Source organism: Callospermophilus lateralis, chromosome 19, assembly GCF_048772815.1.
Source record: "Callospermophilus lateralis isolate mCalLat2 chromosome 19, mCalLat2.hap1, whole genome shotgun sequence".
NCBI lineage: Eukaryota > Metazoa > Chordata > Mammalia > Rodentia > Sciuridae > Callospermophilus > Callospermophilus lateralis.
This window is the reverse complement of record NC_135323.1, coordinates 13,565,069-13,584,659: the sequence shown is the minus strand read 5'-3', so window position 1 is coordinate 13,584,659 and position 19,591 is coordinate 13,565,069. Positions and strand designations below refer to the sequence as shown.

The window sequence follows — 19,591 nt, the reverse complement described above, 5'->3', positions numbered from 1 at the left end:
ATAAGGTACACAAATATGTTTGCTTTAAATCTCCCAGACTAGGTCAAACTGCTAAAGTACAGAACCTCTTGTCCACATTTTTCTTTATCAGTTTTTCCCCTTATTTGAATTTTATAAAAATTTATGCTGTCCTTTTTAATAGACTGTAGGTTTGGCAAGGGAAGTACCTGGGTTTATTTGTTATTATATCCCCAAATTATTCTTGCTGAATAAATAAATAATGATGAATAAATAAACCAAACAGTACAGTGAATTGTTTTTTTTTGGTACCAGGGATTGAAGCCAGGAGTGCTTAACCACTGAACTACATCCCCAGCCCTTTTTATATTTTGTTACTTAGGGCCTCAGCCCCGAAAACTGCTGGGATCACAGGTGTGCACCACCATGCCCGGCTGCAGCAAGTTCTTTTGATTCATCCATTAATCCCTACCTACTGCCTACCACATGCCAGGAACCCTTCTAGGTGTTGAATACTGGGTCCTTCAATGCTGCCACAATTCTCTTGTGCCACACTTTAACAATTGTGCTCTTAGTAGGCATCTGGGTGGTTTACAATTTTTCATTATTACAATGTTGCAATGAGCACCTTTACCACTGATCTCAATGAAATCATTTTTGTGGGATTAACTCAGTTGTGAAATTGTTATGTCAAAGGGGAAAAAATTGGGGCAATTTGCCAAACTTTCCTACAAAAAGTTTATAATAATAGTGAGACTGCCTATTTCTCCAAGTATAATCAATCGTACACATTTGAAAAAATATTTTTATTTGCATTTCATTGTTATTTGCCATTTTTATTTTTCCAACAAAAATCTCAGTTAAAATTTGATGAAAAAACACAAAACTTCACATGATCATAGAAGAGACACAGTTGAAATAATTATTTAAAAGTATAGGAAAACATTTTAGCCTCAGGAGAACCCGATATGTATGTTACTTTAAGCCTTGGGAATGTATACAAGAATCTGAAATATTTGAGAAATCATTGGTTTCACCTTGAGATTTCAACTTGAATACACAGGTGATCAAAGACTTGTGTTGTTACATTGAAAGGCCTAAGCAAAGGGTTTGTAAAGAGTATTGAACTATTTAAAACAATTTGATTGATCATAGAGAACACCTTCTGGGGAGAAATGAGGGAGAAGATTGTCTGCTCTGGGTTGGTAAGAGGGTGGAAATTGAAGTGGTGTGAACAAGAGAGCTGTGTTCTTTCTAAACTGGTGGCTGCTAAAGAGGATATGGGGTCAAGGTTGGGGTTTATGAACCAGAGGATGTTTGGAGGCAAAAGCAAGTAGCGAAATGTAGGAGCAGGATCCTGGAATAGCAAAGCCCAGATGGTGGGCTTAGTGGGGAACAGCAGGGTGTAAGGATGCAAGCATGTGTATAAAGTCTGGGCTGCTGTCTCCCCCCGCCCCCCCTTCTGATTGCCTCCTTAGTGAAAGCCTCTGATGCTAAGCCATACTGTTGAACCCCTGAGGAGTGAGCCGGACCAGTGGGTGTGGGCAGTGAGAGGAGGCACTGATGGGAGCTGATGATGAGCAGTGTTGAGAGCTGGCGGGAGCCATTTTCCTCTGGCTTGCTCAGCTGCTGGGCAGGAACAAGCACTGAGTCAGCGCTGATCCACGCTGGCATCTGGCAGGTGAGATGAAGGGTTAGATTTTATAACATCTTTGAGGGCTATCAAGCTGGAGAGTGACTGATTAAACAATGAGCCAAAGACAATAAAGAAAATACTGATAGGGACTGGGGTTGTGGCTCAGTGGTAGAGTGCTCGCCTCGTTCGTGGAAGTCACTGGGTTCGATCCTCAGCAACATATAAAAATAAAATAAAAATATTGTGTCCATCTACGACCAAAAAAGAAAAAAAAAGATTAAAAAAATACTGATAACAGTAATCACAGCAATATCAAAATAGAAAACTATAAACCCTAACCAATGTGATTCTGCAACCCGTACAATCAGAAATGAGAAATTATACTCCATTTGATTCAAATGTATGAAATGTCAAGATCATTGTACTGTCATGTGTAACTAATTAAAAAAAGTCATAATCATTAAAAAAACCCCACAAAACTATAAACTCCAAACACTTGGGCTCAAGTCTTGGTTAAAACCGTAAACATTGCAGTGACTTGTGGACCTAGGGCCTGGCACATGCTAGGCAAGCACTCTACCAGCGTTACATCCAGCCCAATATAAATGCTTTTGAGAATCCTTAGTGGTCACTGTAAAGATGAGGGCAAACCCAGAACACTTACAAACAAGTTACCACAGAGGAGGTAGGCACAGGCACATGCACACAGGACAGCACAGCACAGGCAGGATAAAGAACGTAAGTTAGAGTCCACCTATATTGTATCTTGTCTTCATGAAATTGAGTACCTGTAGGTGTGTCTGCTGCGACAGTTTACTTTTTGAATGAAGACATCCTAACAGAATGTAATTCTTAATCTTAAAGGTAGGATTTCTACAAAGCCAGTTTTTTCATGTTTCTTGTAGGAAACTCAATCCACTCAACATGAGTTTGTTATAGAAAATTGCATTTTTCAGATGTTTAAGAAATGGGTTTAATCATCTGGGTTGAAATAGTCACCGCAGTGCCCATGTGTATAATTTGCCATCTTTAACCTCTTTAACTTCATTTTATCTCTATTACTTCATAAGTATTGATTCACCTGCTTTTCACTTGCTTTTTCCCTAGAGTCCTGATGGACCAACACAAACTCCACCTCTAAAATACATCACAAAGAACGTTCCTTTGTTGACAATAATGAACATTTACTAAATGCAGGGCTCTGTCCTTAGCACCTCCACATACATTTTCTCATTTGGTCCTCACAACAACCCTGTGAGGTAGGCACAACATTATCTCCCCCTTATAGATGAAATTGAGCAATGTCCCCAACACCACCTTCTAGCAGCAAATTGTATTATGAAGAATTGTTTGGCTTGGAGAAGTGAATGTTCTGGAAAGACAGCCATAATATTTGAGTGGATTCTTTGTAGGTAGAGTGATTCACTCCTTGGGTCACAGTACCAAAGGTCCTAAGGGTGGAAGTTATAAGGAGAACATTCAGAATAAAACAGATTTTTCCCTACAACAGTGAAAAGCTGGAGAAGGACTTTAAGACCTGGATGGGAGTTGACATAGATGGCCTTGAGGGTTGACTCTCAAGTCCACTACTTTCTACTTCCTCTATTCTCTACATTGCTTTCAAATCATCCCTTATCTTCATACACTGGCACATTCATGTTTGTTTCCATTCAGTAAACATTTCCTGACCTGCAGTGTCCAATACAGTAACCACACTGTGACTACTTAATTTACTAAAATGAGACATTCTGTCCCTCAGCTGTGCTAATCACATCTCAAATTGTAACCAAAAGCTCTGTCACTGTCCCCAATGCCGATGAAGACCAATTTAATAATGAGGACACGGTTTTGAGAAAAAGGAAAAAGGTTTATTGCTTGCTAGTAAAGGAGAAACACAGGGGACTCCTGTCCCAAAGGCTGTGACTCTCGCGATCAGGAGGAACAGGGGGTGGTTAAAGGAATTCTACAAGGGTTACATTCCAGGTGTGCTCTGGTAGGGGTCCCAGGGCACCCAGCTGGTCTGTTAGGATTCACTTGCAAATTTGGGAGATATCCACAGGGAGAGAGGGGAGTAGAAAGAAAACATTTTTTTTTTTTTTTAAATCAGATAAACCTTAGAGCAATGAGGGCTATATTCAGAAGGCGAAGGGACCACTGTTACAAAATGCTCAATAACCACACGTGCCTAGTGGCTACCAGATAAGTCCTGTCGGACATTGCTGTTTGGTCTGTTAATGCGGAGATGGTGGTCACAGGATGAAAACCCTGAGTTCTTGCCCTTGAAGAACTGCACAGCCTCGTGAAGAAAAAAGAAACAAAACCAAAAACCCCAGCCCGAAGCCCCAACGTTGCCCAAGAGGAACCACGGCTTGTGCAGCTCCTGCTGTAAATAAGGCCGTTTGCTGGGCACGCCCAGCGGGTCCCATTCTTCTCACATTGCTATCATTATGCCCTCTATACAGAAAGGTCACAAAAAAAAAGAAAGAAAGAAAGAAAAAGCAAAGTTAAATAACTCGTCCACAGCTAGTGAAGAGTGTCGCAGGGCCACAAAGACGGGAAGGTCTGGAGCCAGGGGCCCGAACCCGACCACCTTCCCGCTGGGAGTCTCCCGGGCCGTTCCTCAGACGCCCGGAGCCCGGATCCCACCTGAGGCCCGGGGGCGGGGTCCGCCCACCTTCTCAATAGGGTCCCCGCGGCCGCCCGGGCGGTTCTTTTCTGGGCTTTAAACGGGACTTAGGATCCCTGGCCCGCGCCGCAGGCTCCCTCGCTCCGTTTTCCTCCCCTCGGCTTCGCCCGCGGCTCCAGGCCCGAGGCCGCGCGGCCTCGCCAGGGCTTCCCGGAGCGTGGAACTCGGGGCCGGCGGGCCGCGGCCTCGCACGTCAGCCGCCTGGCGCACAGTGGGCGCCGGGCACACGCGGCCCCCGCCCGGCCGCCCGCGTCCCGCCCGCCGCGGCCAGTCCGGGCTGCCTACCCTCGCAGATCTGCTCCCACAGGTTTTTGCCCGATAGCTCGGCCACCTGCCCCGGCGAGACAGGCAGCTCCGGGGACGGGGACGGGGACGACAAGGTGGGCACTGGTGTCCGGGTGGCGACAGACGATTCGGCGGAGCCGCTAGGCTCCATGCGCTGAACGCTGCGGCTTGAGGTCTGCCGCGACGCCGCCATGGCTGCGGTTTCCAAGACAACCGCGTTCACCGAGCGGCCGCGAACCGGAAGGGCCCGGAACTCGCGGGGATGGACCAGCGACTCGAAATTGACTTCCGGGTCACGGCGGCGCTGGTCCTCACGTGGAGGCGGGGAGGTTTGGCCTGCAGGTAAGTGCGGAGCGTGCGGTGCGGGCGGGCGGCGCGGGGTGTGGAGTTTGGGCCTGAGGGTTCCCGCGACCGAGAAGAGGTCGGGGAGCAGGATCCTGCACCCCAAGTCCCGCCCCCAGCTGCCCGTGTGCGCCGCCGCGTTCAGGAAGTTCTCCCGCCCTGAAGCCCAGCCGCGGACTCCGCGGAGGCCGTCGCTGCGTGCTTAAGCAGAAGCTTTGACCCCGCGGGGCTTTGGAGGGAGCGCCCCCCCTTTGGCTCGCCTGCGTCGTGCTAGTGAGTCTACGGTGGGAGTGGGGTGTTGGTTGGTGCTCCGGCCCTGGGGTCCTGCGGTCTGGGTTCGAATCCCTGTTTTGCCACTTGCTGATTTTAAGACGTTGGACGGGTGAACTAGGTCACCAAGGCCTGTGAGGTGGGAGAGTCACATCAGTCCTTAGGAGACTCTGGTGGACGCTTGAAAGCGCTTGCAGAAGATGCACGGTATGGTTCGTTTCCTCTTCCCTTCTGATTGCAAGAGTGCATACGTCTGGTTTCGGAAGGCCGAGGAGGAGGATCCTGCAGAGCTCTGGATGGCAGAGATAGGAGAGAAGCCGACCTAACTCCTGGTGGCTTATTTATTCTTACTAGCTCTCTTGTCCACTCCTCCATCAGGGAGCCATTGTGGGCTTGACTCCACCCACTTCAGGTTTGCACCTCCCACCTGTTTATCTTCAGCTCTTAGTCTCATTATGTTCCAGTCTTGATTGCCAACCACATGGTCCTGTTCATGTTACCCGTGACCAGTGCAGTCACCCTGAGCCTCAGACCCTGTGTCCGTGTGTCCAGTGAACATCTCCACTTGGATATCTCAAGGCATCTGTCCAAGCTAGCCTGTTTCCTCCAGCTGCCAACCATCCTGCCATTGCTTCCTTTGTCTCAGAGGCTGACATCATTTCCTTAAGTTGCCCAAGTTGCCGCTGTTCCCCAGAATCTTTCTTGATAACTGGTAGTAAATCCATCTTGCAGTCCTCACCACTGTCCTTTCTCTTATCTTGTGTATTATTGTTATGCCTCTTCCAAACCCACTGCTTTTGATGGCTGATGTTTTGTCTTTTATCTGTATTTCTAGCATTCATTCGTTGAGTATTTATTGAGCACCTGCTGTCTGCCAGGCACTGAGGTAGGCTCTGGGAATACACCAGGAAATGGGGCCAAGAACAATAAATGAGCACCTGCCTCTCCAGGTGCTACTGAATGGTGTAATGAATGTACCTGAGCTATAGCTCAGGCCTGGACTGGCTTTTTGAGGCTGCTAAGTGTGGGTTGAGTCCAGTTTGAACCCTCCAGCTCTGAAGCCAAGGAGTGCTGCAGGTTGGAGAAGCTCCTGGGTTTTCTCTCTGACCAGCCAAACCTACAAGGAAATATTTTGTTTCTAGATTCTCTGAATGTCTCCTTTTCCCCTAGCTCAGTGCAGGAACTAGTCTGGTGCCTGGAGCCAGAGAAGTAGCCCAGGTGGAAATTAAAGTGTTTTAAGAGTCTTAACCCCTTCTCACAGAGACTTTCTTTTTTTTTTTTTTTTTTTTTTTTAATATTTATTCTTTAGTTTTCGGCGGACACAACATCTTTGTTTGTATGTGGTGCTGAGAATCGAACCCGGGCCGCACGCATTCCAGGCGAGCGCGCTACCGCTTGAGCCACATCCCCAGCCCCCAGAGACTTTCATTTGTCTTAAGAAAAGGTAGACATTCTTGGTAGCTGTGTCATTGCCAATCATTAAATATTGGCGATCATTTTGAAATTAAAAAACAGTGAAACAGTCCCTGGCATGGTGGCACACGCATGTAATTGCTTGGGAGGCTGAGGCAGGAGGATCACAAGTTCAAAGCCAGCCTTGCAATGGCAAAGCGCTAAGCAACTCAGTGAGACCCTGTCTGTAAATAAAATACAGAAAGTAGGGCTGGGGATGTGACTCAGTGGTCACTCTGAACTCAGAGTGCCTCTGAGTTCAGTCCCTGGTACCCCCTCCCCCCTCCAAAAAAAAAACCAAAACAGTGAAACAGACTTAAAGCAGGATGTGGTTCCTACCTTAAACAGCTTCTGGTTTATTAGAGTTCTAATTGGGCTCCTCCTCTCACTGTGCCATATGGAAGACAATTAGGAGGGTATAGTTAACAAGAGTGGAAGGGGGAATATTCGCTTTTAAGTTCAGAAATGAATTTGGGCTGTTTAGATAACCCAGAGTAGGAGCTGTGTTTATTGCCTCTGGTGGGATTCAGCAGGAGGGGCTGACCACTTTTCAGGATTTCTGTCTCCATTCAGCAAAAGGTATGTCCCTGTGGGCAGCTTTCTGACTTGATAACACTTGTACCCTCCGGGGTTGGCCCAAGATAGGTTTTCTGTAAGTATTTGTTGAATGAATGACTAGAGGTTAAAGGAAACAGTGTTAGAAAAAGGGACTGACAATGTTCTAAGCACTTTGCATGGATTATCTCATTTGTTTTCTCTAATATCCATTTGAGGAAGGAGGTTGCATGTCCCATCCCATTTTCCAGATGAGGAAATAGGCTCAGAGAAGTTAGGGGGTTGGTTCAAAGTGGCAGCAATTTAGGTTTGAACCTAGGCCTATCTAAATGAAAACTTCTGCTACTTCTAATAGATCTCTCTTTGCTCCAAATGAATCCTGGCCATTTCCTTGTTCGCAGTCATTTCAGACCACCCACTCAGACACACGGTTTGTGCAGAACTTAGTATTGAACACCAGCCGCTGGATATGGTAATATAACTTGTACTTTTTTTTTTTTTTTTTTAAAGGAATGATCACCAAGACCCATAAAGTTGACCTGGGTCTTGGGGTCCCAGAGAAAAAGAAAAAGAAGAAAAAGAAGAAGGTGGCCAAAGAGCCAGGCACTCACTACTCAGTTTTAAGCTGTGACGATTATTTTGTTGATGCTTCTCCTATTAGGGCTGCATCCCCCTCTAAGAACGTGGGCCAGGCGCAAGCGCAGGAGGTGCCTCTAGTGAAGAAAAAAAAGAAAAAGAAGGGCCACGGCACCCTTTTCGAGGAGCGGCTGGATTCGGAGCCCAGGCTGAGTGCCAGACGGACGGAGGCCTCACCCAGCCGCAAGAAGCAAGCCTTTGGCCGCTCGGAGTCCTTCAGCAAGGAGAAGAAAAAGAAGAGGAAGTCTTCATCGCTCATCACGTCCCATGGCTCAGTGACAAAGACCTCCCAAGACACCAGAAACGGTGAGGAGGTGACCAGAGTTGGGAAGAAGCTCAGAAAACACAAGAAGGGAAAGAAGTTGGAGGACATTGCAGCCTTCTCCAGCCAGGACCCGTGGCTCTACGAAGCTGGAGATGCCCCCTACGCGGGCTCCCTGGAGAACGAGGTCGAGGAGCAGGCAGCCTCAGGGCAGAAACGGAAGCAGGGGAGCCCCAGAGAAAGCAGCGCAAAGCTGAAGAAGAAAAAGAAAATCCGTCAGGAAGGAGACGCCCTGCTAGGCCACTCCAGACTCCCCAGGGCCACAGACAGCAGCCCTAGGAAAGGGAGGAAGAAGAAGCCGGTCACAGTTGATATCCAAGAATACATTCCAATAGGAGATGGCCCTTCGTCCCCAGTGAAGAAGAAGGTGAAGTCCAAGAAGAAGGCAGAGCAGCCAGTTGTAGAGGAGCTGACTCTGAAAAGGAAGAAGAAGAAGAGGAAAGAGAGTGGGGTAGCAAAAGGCCCCTGGAAGGAGGTAGGTTTCCTTCAGAAGTGGACTCTGCATTGGGAGGGTAACATGCAGCTGGGAGAGAGTGTGTGTGTGTGTACCTGTGTGCACTTTTGCACATGGAAGGGTACTTATGCTTTGGCATTTCCTCTTCCCCAACCCCTGCCTCCTGCAAGATGATTCCATTAACACCAGGCTTTCACTCTAGTAGTTCTGCCACCTGCAAAGGAAGTGTCCTAGTGCTAGTGCCTCGGCGTGTTAACCCTGTCACCTTCTCACTTGTCTGGGTCAGCTGTGCGGGTCATCCCCATTTAATAGACACGGAAACTGAGGCCCAAGGGAATTGAAGGCCTTGTCTGAAGTCATTCAACTGGTAAGAAGTAGAACTGGGGTTCAGACCCAAATTGGCTGGTTCTGATGTGGGTCTCTTCCCTGAATCCACCAGGGTATCATGTCTTAGAAGCCATTGTCATTGAAAGCCAAGAAGTGACCATCTTCCATGCGGATAAGACTGGCATGGTGACCTCAGAGCGGCTGTCCCCTGTGGCCCTCAAGTAGTAGTGATGAGCTCTTCCCTAGTGGTGGCCTGACCTGGGGACCCGCTGGAGCTGACCCTTAGGTGCACACATTTGTGGGCCACACTCCGCTTGCCCGGTCAGGCTGGGGGCCTGCGGGAGGAAGCTTGGGCAGGTGGATTTCTCCTGCTGTGCCCTCATCCATCAGGCTCCTTTTGCTGTCATCTTTATCTAGAAACTTGGGACTAGGAGGAATCCTACAGGCCTGGAGCCAGCCCCTGTTAGACATGAGTCCCATTCCCCAGGAGCCCCGAGAAAGGTGTCCCCTCTGCTTAGCATCCGCCACCCATGGATGCTGCCTCTCAGAGTAGCCTGCTGAGTCGGCAGGTGTGCACGTGCCTACCAGGTGCAGTCGGGGTGACCTGAGTGGGGTCATCCCTGGGTCAGCACATGTGTGCTGGGTGCGACATGTGCTGGCAGTTGTGACGGAAGGATCGGGGCAGTGGGCAAGCCCTGGATCCCCCAGGGGCCCGGCTGGAGGGAGTCAGGGCAGGCCTGTGTGGGCCTCTGCCTCCCTGCAGAGGCCCCACGTGGCGAGTGGGGCAGTGGCATGGTGGAGATGTGCAGAGGCCAGGTACAGGCGTCCCTAGAGGCCTTAGGAGTCTAGACTCTGGTGTGAACCAGATGGGACCCCCTAGGGGGTTGAGGGAAGAAGGTGGCATGCCCTCATTGAGATTTTAAAGTGCACCTGAGCTGCAGCGTCAGTGGAGCTGGGGTGAGGGCAGGGAACAGGTAGAAAAGGCGGCAGCCACCCAGCTCAGGTGGCATTGTGGAGGACAGACTGGGTGGTTGAAGCAGCCAGTTTGCTGGCAGGGCCCCACAGCCAGTCCTCATTCCCAGGCTCCTGTAGCCCTCCCTGCTGTCAGCCGGGCCTGCACCTGCCCTGCTCTTGCTGGTTTGGTGTCCCTGAGGGAGGGCTGGTGAGGAGGCTGCACACTCAGCTGGCTCTCAGGAGACCTGGCTGGAATCAGCCTGTCCCTGAGCCTCACTTGACCTTTCTGAGCCTCAGTTTCACTGTCATGTAGCTTAATGCCCACCATTTTGGGAGGAGAATTTTGACAGAAAGAGGAGGGACAGGGCTTTGTTGACTGTGAAGTGCCGTCAGGGAGGCAGGGGCTGGGGTGGCACTGTGGTCTGGGATCTCTCTGAACTCTGTTGTGACCTCACCCTGCTGGCTGCTGGGCAGAGACCATTCACCATGCACTTGAACCTGCCCACCTCTGCCCTCTCGCGCAGGAACCCGACACAGACTTGGAAGTGGTGCTGGAAAAGAAGGGCAACATGGACGAGGCGCACATAGACCAGGTACAGCTTGGTTCTCCCTGGAGCCCTCTCGCTGCCTTCTGCTACCCCCTAGGAGCACAGGTCACAAGACCCTCTTCTCAGAGGCACCAGGGTCTCCAAAGGCTACGTAGCCACCTCTGTGTGTGCCCCTCCCCACCTCATGCAGTTGCTGTGCGCTGCCTCAGTGCTCCAGGGAGGCAGCGGGTGAGGGTGGGATGGAGCAGTCCTCTTCTGTGGCCCCTTGACCTAGGAGAGGAGAAACTGAGGGAGCATTTAGAAGTATAGAGTCTGGGGAGGCCTCTCAGGAGAGAGGGGAGAGCACCAGAGCTGGTTGGTGCTGGGGCACTTCCTGGAGCTGTGACCTTGTGGCGAGGCAGAGAGGAGCAAAGAGCAATGAGGTGACTTGCCAGGGCCTCCATGTAGGGTGTGGCCAGAGCACCGGCTCCTGCAGAGCAGTTCCCCAGATCCTGCAGGTGCGCTCTCTGGGCTCACTGGGGCCAAGGCCAGAGCTGGAGCTGCTGGAGTGGGGCTGGGTACCCCGCAGAGGGCAGCAGGGGGCCTTGACTGATGAGCCCCAGCCCGACCGCGGGAGCATGGCCAGATCCTGGACCTCAGAGCAGACGCAGTCACTTCCTTCACAGGCCTCGTGCTTTGGGTTCAGCTGTGCCTGCTGAACACCATTCTTAAGGGATTTCTAGCCACTTGGCTCCACCTCAGTGTACCTGCACCTTTCCTCTGTTTCCCATACTAAGTTCTTTACAGTTAGAACTGGGAAGATAGCATGTTTGAGGGAATGACCTGAAATCTTTCCACCTACTGTCAGTTACCCTCTCATGTACCCTTCCAGGTTTTTCCCTTGTCATTTATACGTGTGACTTTAAAGTTACATGGACTCATGCCCCGTACACACGCCGCTTCTTTAGTGTGTCCTCTGACTGGATTGGCTTTCAGGTTTGGTAGATGCGCAGCTTTCACCATCACCCACAGCTGCAGCACGGTTTCCCCAGAGGATGCACCTTCATCTTCTCTCGTCCTTACAGCTGGGACTTTGTCTCTTGTTTAGTTTTATACGATAGAAAAGGTCACCTCATTTCACAGCCTTTATAGATCAGAAGGGAGGAGGGGCCAAAAATTGGGGGACCTGATGTCAAACCTGAACCTTAAAGGCCCTGGAAGCTTCTATACTGAACAGCAGGGTTGTCGTTGGTCCAGGGGAGGCCTTGAGTCATCCTACCACACATGTATGAGAGGTACCTACTGTGTGTCCAACTCTCCTCCACCTGGGTGTTTCTCCCACTTACCCTCTAAAGGAGCTGATGTTGTCTTCTCGGTTGATAAATTGGCCAGTGTTCAGAAAAGTTAGGTGACCTACCCAAGCCACACGGCTGGTTGATGGCAGTACAGGGATTCAAACTAGCCTCTGCCTTATTCTGCACACAGCCTCCATCTGTCTAGAAAATGGTGCCATCATCACAGGACAATAGGGCCTTGGCATTGCTGTTAGGAAAGTTCCCTCCCAGAATGGCTGGGAAGGTGGATGAGCGTCTGTTTGTAGGGAAAGTCATTCTCAGGAGACCCTGTCCAGGGGGGTAGGGAAGGCCTGTGCATCAGGACTGCAGCCCCAGGTCTAGAGGGGATGCAGAACCTTCCCCTGATCTCTAGAGAGTGGAGCTTGCTGCCTGCCACACCCTCCACTGCCTGGCTCCATCTGCCTGAGTTTTTAGGTCAAAACAAAACTTGGTTTCCCTCCTTGCTCAGGTGAGGCGAAAGGCCTTGCAGGAAGAGATTGATCGAGAGTCTGGCAAGACAGAAGCTTCTGAAGCCGGCGGGAACTGGACGGTAAGTTTTATGCCAGGGTGTGTGAGGTGTGCTTGGTGTTCACACTCCAGCCCTTGCTGCTCAGCCTGGGGCATGGAGGGGGGGACTGTTCATGCAGCCCCAGGCTGCCACCAGGCGCTCTCCACCGAGCTGTCCTAGCCATTTTCCTTCCTTTCAAAAGGATGCTTGCCTTCCCCCAGGGGAGCGGGGAGCTGGCCGCTGGCCGTGTGAAATAGAGCCGTGTCCTGCTCTGGGCGAACGAGCCGGGTGACTGGATGGTGGAGAACTCTGGGCAAACTTGGCAGCAGTGGGTGGTGTCCTGGGAGGGCTGCTGGGAGATGCGCAGGAGACGGGGGCGGGCTGGGAGGTGGCGGGGCGGGAGGTGGCAGGCCTCTCAGATTGAGATCCAGGTTGGATGGGAAATTGCCAGAGCTGGCCTGAGAAGCTAGGACAGACGGAAGGACACTGCAGGGACCATGAAGCCAGGCTGTGGGGGTGGGTGAGCTCCGCCTTGCTGGGTCCCTCCTCTCCATACCCTGTCACTCAGCTGAATCATTGTATCCTGTTACCAGGATCCTCAGTGTGCCAGGTGTTGGCAGAGGCGGCCCAGGGCACACGTGACCCTTCATCGTGCTCACCGGGTGGTGGGGAAACAGGAAAGAATGGTCGTCCTGGGTCGTAGTGCCAGGGAGAAAACCAAGGTGCACTGGATGGGGTGAGGTGAGGTGGCGGCTTGGGAAGGTGACCTAGCTAGTGGTATGGAGGCACCAGCCCTGAGAAGACAACAGTGGGTGCAGAGCCCAAAGGTGGGCCACCGTGTAGTGAAGGCCCGCCAGGTGGCATGGTGGTTGGGACACAGTGTGCCTGCCCACCAGGCCAGCTTAGTGGCTGAGGCAATAGTGTAGTGCTTACAGTGAGCTGCTGCAGGGGGAGCTCTGGGGGGCATTCCCCCGGGGAGGGACCCGGTCAGAGGGCTCGGCCTGCTCACCTGAGGAGGGTGCAGAGGAGGAGGGATGGGGGGACTCCGTAACAGGCTGGACTGGGGGAGAGGGACCCAGGTGCTGGGGCAGGCTGCTCTCTTGCTGTCTTGAGCCTTCAGGCTGCAGCGGCAGGAACGACTGCTGTGAATCTGAAAACCTACAATCGCTTACTGACTCCGCCACTTTGTTGCGTCTCTGGGCAGGAAGCTTCCCTGGGACTTGGCCTAGCCTGACGGGGCGTGGAATAGGGCTTTCCGCTCTTTCTTTTGCTGTGCTTGGATCCTCCATCCTGTTGAGCTGAGCAGGACCCCCTGACTATGGGGATAAGAAATGGGGTGTCATCCTGGGCTGGGGTCTGCTGGCCATGGACCTCTCAAGGCAGGCCATCCGCCTGCTGATGAGCTCTCCTCAGACCCCGGTAGGAGCTGTCACCAGCAGCCCCACTCTAGAAATCACAGGCCAGGGAGGCAGCACTCATTCCTGCACCTGGCCACCACGTAGCAGGGAGGACGGGTCACCAGTTCACTCAGAGCCACTGTAATGACAGCTGGTTCCGATTGTTCTCCCAGAGCCAAGGTGGAAATGAGCACTGGGCTGCTAGGTGGACAGTTCCAGGTCAGTTTTTTGGTGGGGGAGACTGACGGCGGGCCAAGAGCCGTGCACTGCATTTCTGGTATAAAATCTTAAGTTTCACCAAAGCCCCTTGAGGATGGTAAATAAGGACATTGAGGCTTAGGGTGGGTGACTGGACCAGGTGGGGCTTTAGCCTGGGACCACATGATTTGAAAGTTGGGGAGTTGAGTTTCTTGTGTCTCCCATGAGGTGTCTTGAGGGGCTGTCTCGCACTTTGGTGCACATGGGGGATTTGTGCACAGATGGTAGAATGCTCTGGCTGGAATTGGGACCCCCGAGATGCTGGGCAGGCTCGGCCTCTAACTTGGCCTTGTGACTCTTTGTGGGCCTCACTTCTTGCTGCTGTAAAGTGCAGTGCCGGAGAAGAAAAACTCTTCAGTTCCCAGTTGCTCCCCTCCCCTCCCACTGAAAACAGTAGGCTGATGGATGAGCTGCTGAGGCCTAACGACGGGAGTGGGGTGGGGTGGGTGGGTGGGTGGAGTAGGGGTGGGTAAGGTGGAGATGCCCTGGGCATATGGCGCAGGCCTATAATTCCAGTGACTTGGGATGTGGAGGCAGGAGAATGACAGGTTTGAGGCCAGCTTGGACAACTTAGTGAGACCTTGTCCTAGAATAGAAATGCAATAAAGAAGGCTGGGGGTACAGTTCAGTGATAAAGCATCCTGGGCTCCATTCCTTGTGCCCCCAACCTCCCCCAAAAAAACCCAAGGTGAAATAAGGTGTCCTGTGCGGAGGGGAGCTGTGCTGTGCCGTTCCCCACATGTGGGGGGAGCAGAGCTAGGTGTACACAGGGTTCTTGCTGGCTGGGCCAGAGTTGGACTCCACCAGGTTACAGTGTGGCTTGTGGCCTCAGGTCTGGGGCAGACCTCCATCTCCTTATCAGCATCCCAGCATTCCTCATGGAATCCTTGTCGGGAATAACAGCAGGAAACTGCTGAGTGGCCCTGGAGCTGGTATTTGAACCAGCAGAACTGTCCTGGTTGGGGTGGAGTTGGGGGACTCCTTCGCATACAAGGAAAATGATGGCATTTTTCCTTTTAATGCAGGGAACCCAGTTTGGCCAGTGGGATACTGCTGGTTTTGAAAACGAGGAGCAGAAACTGAAATTTCTCAAACTTATGGGTGGCTTTAAGAACCTGTCCCCTTCCTTCAGTCGCCCGCCCAGCATGATTGGAAAGCCCAACATGGCCATGAGCAAGAAGGCCGCGGACACCCTGCAGCAGAACCTGCAGCAAGACTACGACAGGGCCATGAGCTGGAAGTACAACCGGGGGGCTGGCCTCGGCTTCCCCACCACCCAGAGCAGAGTCTTCTACATCGACAGGAATGCTTCCAAGTCTGTCAAGTTGGAAGATTAAACTCTAGCGTCTTGGCTCCCCAAACAGCCCAAATTGCTTTTCTTATTTACTTTTGCAGATGCAAGCCACCTGACAGTCCTCGATGGGCTTGGATGGACAGGTGGGGACAGTTCATGTGTTGGCAGCCAAGAGAACGTGTGAGTGGCTGAAACCGCCTGTCTGTCACAGCTTCCATCCTGTTGGGCAACACCTGTTAATGATAGTGGCTCAGAGTCAGGGTTCAGTACAGGCTGGGCACGTGGCATCCCTGCACCGATGTATTTAATCATGATTGTGAAGTAGGTGCTATCATCCCTCCTACAGATGTGAGGCAGCTGAGGTTCAGGGATAAAGTAATAAGGCCACTGGGGGTCGCCATGCACTTTTGTACCCCAAGCCCTTAGTTACACTTAGTGCTCTGAATGTCCCATTCAGGGACTTTACTGAGATTGGAGGAAACAGAGAAGTTTTGTAACTTATCTAAATCTCACGCAGTGTTGGAATTCCTGATGAACAAGAGCAAGCTCATCTTCCTTCCCCCGACAGAGTAGCTACAAGCAAAGAGGTGTCTGAGGTGCCACCAAGCAGATGTGGCTGTGCTACTGGGAGATCACCTCTGTCCCAGCTGCTGTCTTTTCATCGAAGTGCGGAGTCGGATTTGACGTCCTTGTGTGCCCATCCACTGGATTTTGAACACGGCATTTTAGAGAGCATTAGTCATGCCAATCAACCAGTGGCACATTTCCAGGGATGCGTCTCATGATTTCCCTTGGTCGTAAAGAGATCCTGGGTGACTGCTGTGGTGGAGACCCAGGCCCAAGAACATGACGTGGAAGTGTCATCATCAGCTGTGGCATGGCTTCCAGCTTGGGTTCTAAAGAGCCCCAGGTACCATGACCCGGGTGACAGGTGCTGCCTTCTTTCCACTGGGTAGCATTCTGCATCTGAACAGAGTAATGTTCCAGTGAAGCCAAAGCAAATCTCATACTTGACCTTTCTCCTTTGATCTTTTCAACAATCTAGTTGAGCTGTTTTCTTTAGAAAAAGGAATTAAATGGTGATATCTGCTTTTCCTAAGTCTTCCGAGGTGATTTAGGCAACATTCAATTCCAGATTTTAGTGCTTCTCTAACTCGAGGGTACAGTGTGGTGCAGTACAGTGAGTGGGTGCCATAATGTACACCTGTAACCTCGGCAGCTGAGGCCCTTAGTAATGTAGCAAAACCCTGTCACAATGAAAAGGGCTGGGAATGTAGTGTAGTGGTCAAGTGCCCCCGGGCTCAATCCTCAATAACCCCCCTCCCCCAGAGGACTGCTTTTTCCAAGTTATTTTACGAAACACCTGAAGCATATTCCAGGAAAGAAAGTTCTCGCATCCCTTTGTTACTCCCTAAAGGCCATTTGGGCCTCCCTGGTGCTTACTGCGAAACCGAAAGGCCACTTCACTTGTGCAAAGAAACACGAGACGCTGCTCGCTGCCCGGAGGACAGATTTGATTTTAATGCTCTGATGATTCCCTCATTTTCACTGTCAGAATAACCTGGGGAGAGGCCAAAGCTTAAGCCAACCTGTGTGTAAATGAAAAGAAAGTAAAAAGGAAACTCGGATCCCGGCAGGAGTTTCAGGCAATACAGCTGCTCTCTGCGGAGGGAGCTGGGTTAGGTCCTGGTCTGCAGCGGGAGCCTCAGGGCCAGCTCGGTCAGATGGTTCATGTCTGGCTGTTTGCTTCGCTTCTTGATGTATTCTAGAGTCTTCACCTAAGAAGAAAAAGATCGTCTCATTTTTGGTTCCTAACTCTCCTGGCAGCCCAGTTATCTAGTGGCCTGCCAGTGCGCGCTTAGAGAATAGGAGTGTGGGGGGAATCGGAGTCTTTAAAGTAAAACTTCTTACATCATGAATTGCCCTTAAAAAATTCAGGATTTGTATGTGACCAGGAATGACTGAAGATTTTAATGGATGAGGTTTTTATAAGGAGTAAACCACCCATATTAAAAACTTGATTTTTAATTGAAAGTTACCACCTATAAATTCATGCTTTTTAACGCTAGGAATTCTCAGGCCTGGTCTTTTTTTGGTGCTAAAATCCGAGATCCCGGTGCCCTTCTGAAAGGGGAGTCAGGGGCAGTCTAGGTTCAGCCCTGATGCTATGCTGATGCTGGGCCCATGAGTGCCTCACCATGGTCCTGGTGTCTGCACAGCCATGCCTTTGTGCCAAGTGCCACAGGTTGACCGATAGTTGATTGAGCTTGTTGTTGCGCAGGTCCCCATGGGCTATGATGCTGTTGAAGAAAGACAGGCCCAGCAAGCTCTGGCGCTTCAGGGCCTGAGGGGGAAAGGGTGGAGATGGTTACAGCCTTGCACTGGGGCTCAGGACAGGTCTAGCAAGGACCTTGTTGGTTCGCCAACTCTGCCCCATCAGCCTACCCATGCCAGAGACCACAGTGGGCATCATGGTCAGCAGCTTAGCTGATTCAAAGGGCCTCAATGGAGGACTGGGTCATACCATGGTACCCCAGCCAACAAACAGGAGGTGACACCTTGGTAAGGAGAAGCCACCTGCACAGGTCGTGCCCCAAATGAATCAAGCTACAAAGACCTCGCCAAGAGTCTCCCGAGCTCCTTTCAACCACATTTCAATACAGCAAGGGAAGATTTTTTTAAGAAACTTAAAAAGGCAGGCATTATCTTCCTGGCTGGCTGTTACATAATTCCTCAATAAGGATTGTATCCCCCAAAGCTCAATTCTCAAGGTTTTAACACAGCCTGTTGAAGTCACATCACTGGAGACCTGGGAGGACCGGCTTCTGACAAGCAGTATTACAGCTGGACCAGGCTGACCCCCGTCCTCCAGAGGCTTGAGATAGGAAAGAGCTGCTTTTCCTGTGAGAACTGTCACTTCCAGGAAGTGGGGAGAGCTTGGCAGCCTTCCTGGCTCCACCACAGCCAACTTCGTAAGGCTCCAGACAGAAAAGGGGCTGGCTCCTTCACATGCCCACGGGGGACAATTCTGGAAGCAGGAATTCTAGCAGTGCCAGGGACAGCTTGGGCACTGGGTTTCCAACAGGGGGCCTCTGCTCTGCTTGGCTCCTGGGTGACCACTGGAGGATTCTGAGAGTTGTCCCTACTGAACTTTATGTGGCATTGGTAAAGGATGTGTTCAATTTCAGTTTGGTCTACCCATATTTTTCTAATAAATACACATATAGACACATTTTCCATGAGTGTCATTTTATGTCAGATGAGATGTTTGGAGGAACAGCCCAGCTTTGCTGTTATTTCAGAATTGAGAGTCCTTGCCATCAGCTAGCTCGCTCACTCGCCTAAGTCAAATGTTACTTTTATCCAAATATATGGTTTAGGGCTTATTTTCACTGAGCTGGGGTGGGTTTCAGGGCCATGGTTGTTTCTACTGATTAAACCCAGCCCACTTCCTGAGGGTGAAGGAATATTTTCAAACCACATGGCAGAATCGTGTGGGTGTGACTCATCTTGTGCTAAGAGGTCACTGGGCTAGAAGACGGGCAGCAACTGATTTTGAGAAATCAGGAAAAGATTAAGAATTCTGTGATGGTGGGAAGGAAAGAATTAGTTTAGCATAAACCAAAAGTAAAGAAGTACCCACTTCTCCTGCAGGGTACAGAGGGCTCCCTTCTGCATAGAGGCCAGGAGAGTTCTTGGTGGCTGAATTGCCCCTCTCAAACAGGTTTGTTAGACCTATTTTCCAGGTGGGGTGCCAACACTGTTCTTTATTCAGACAGCCAAGGAAGGCATCGCTTGCATGAATTTGCCTGGAGTTCTGGGCTCTGCAGCCCAGAGCCCTTGGGGTCAGCAGGGGACCCTTCTGCCTGCCTTCCTCCCTAGAGATGGCCCTCTGAGGTGCCCTGAAGCACTTAGAGCCCCCAATAGAAGTTTTTCTAAAATTTTTGGGCTCTTGGACTCTGTACTGCTAACAGGCTGGCCCCTCAGGCAGTGCTCAAATATTCTGGAGAGAATGGAAATCCAAGATGTGAGTCATAGTCATCTTGCCAGGTCCACAGGGCATGCACTGGTGGAACCAACCTATCCCAGATGGAAAACATTCAGGAAAAAAGAAGTTGCCACGTATATTTTTTTCCTGTAGTTGTTCCCTGAACAGTAGAACAGGTATGTGATGGCTAATTTGAATTGTCAACTTGATTAGATTAAGAAATACCAAGGATTAATGGGCTTATGGGTATGTCAATGAGGGTGTGTCTAGGAATGACTGGCATGTGGGGTAGCCTTCTGAAATGGAGACCCTCCCTAAGTGTGGGCAGCATCATCCTATAGGATGATGGCTTGGATGGAATAAAGTTGGAAGAACAAGGAAGCAGCAGCAGGTGCAAGCTCCTTTCTT

At 50.8% G+C, this 19,591-nt stretch overlaps 3 protein-coding genes across 4 annotated transcripts in view; 1 reads left to right on the top strand and 2 right to left on the bottom strand.

The window, feature by feature from the left end:
- Window positions 1-4,781, bottom strand: part of Iqck (IQ motif containing K) — a 123,483-nt gene extending 118,702 nt beyond the window's left edge. The window contains exon 1 of the mRNA XM_076840823.1: window positions 4,566-4,781. Within this exon, the coding sequence (XP_076696938.1) occupies window positions 4,566-4,758 (193 nt within the window). The 5' untranslated portion in view covers window positions 4,759-4,781. The remainder of the gene's footprint in view (window positions 1-4,565) is intronic.
- A 79-nt stretch (window positions 4,782-4,860) lies between these two features.
- Window positions 4,861-18,427, top strand: Knop1 (lysine rich nucleolar protein 1). Of its 2 annotated transcripts, none has more exons than XM_076840788.1 (5): window positions 4,861-4,907; window positions 7,695-8,617; window positions 10,402-10,470; window positions 12,208-12,288; window positions 14,927-18,427. In XM_076840788.1, exons 2-5 carry the CDS (start codon window positions 7,697-7,699, stop codon window positions 15,236-15,238), a joined length of 1,383 nt encoding a protein of 460 aa, XP_076696903.1. In that variant the 5' UTR covers window positions 4,861-4,907; window positions 7,695-7,696; the 3' UTR covers window positions 15,239-18,427. The 2 variants fall into 2 exon arrangements, with proteins under 2 accessions (XP_076696903.1, XP_076696904.1); XM_076840789.1 differs by lacking the exon at window positions 4,861-4,907 and adding an exon at window positions 5,095-5,180.
- The window catches only part of Vps35l (VPS35 endosomal protein sorting factor like), a 105,296-nt gene continuing 102,390 nt past the window's right edge, over window positions 16,686-19,591 (bottom strand). The window contains exons 30-31 of the mRNA XM_076840787.1: window positions 17,393-17,539; window positions 16,686-16,973 (exon numbers count right to left, since the gene is read on the bottom strand). Of these exons, the coding sequence (XP_076696902.1) occupies window positions 16,875-16,973; window positions 17,393-17,539 (246 nt within the window). The 3' untranslated portion in view covers window positions 16,686-16,874. The remainder of the gene's footprint in view (window positions 16,974-17,392; window positions 17,540-19,591) is intronic.

Excerpts from the sequence above, each read along its gene's own strand:
- Knop1 (XM_076840788.1), top strand. The coding sequence starts at position 7,697 with ATGATCACCAAGACCCATAAAGTTGACCTGGGTCTTGGGGTCCCAGAG. Across the intron at positions 8,618-10,401 it reads CAAAAGGCCCCTGGAAGGAG|GAACCCGACACAGACTTGGA; the intron begins GTAGGTTTCCTT and ends CCTCTCGCGCAG. Across the intron at positions 10,471-12,207 it reads ACGAGGCGCACATAGACCAG|GTGAGGCGAAAGGCCTTGCA; the intron begins GTACAGCTTGGT and ends CTCCTTGCTCAG.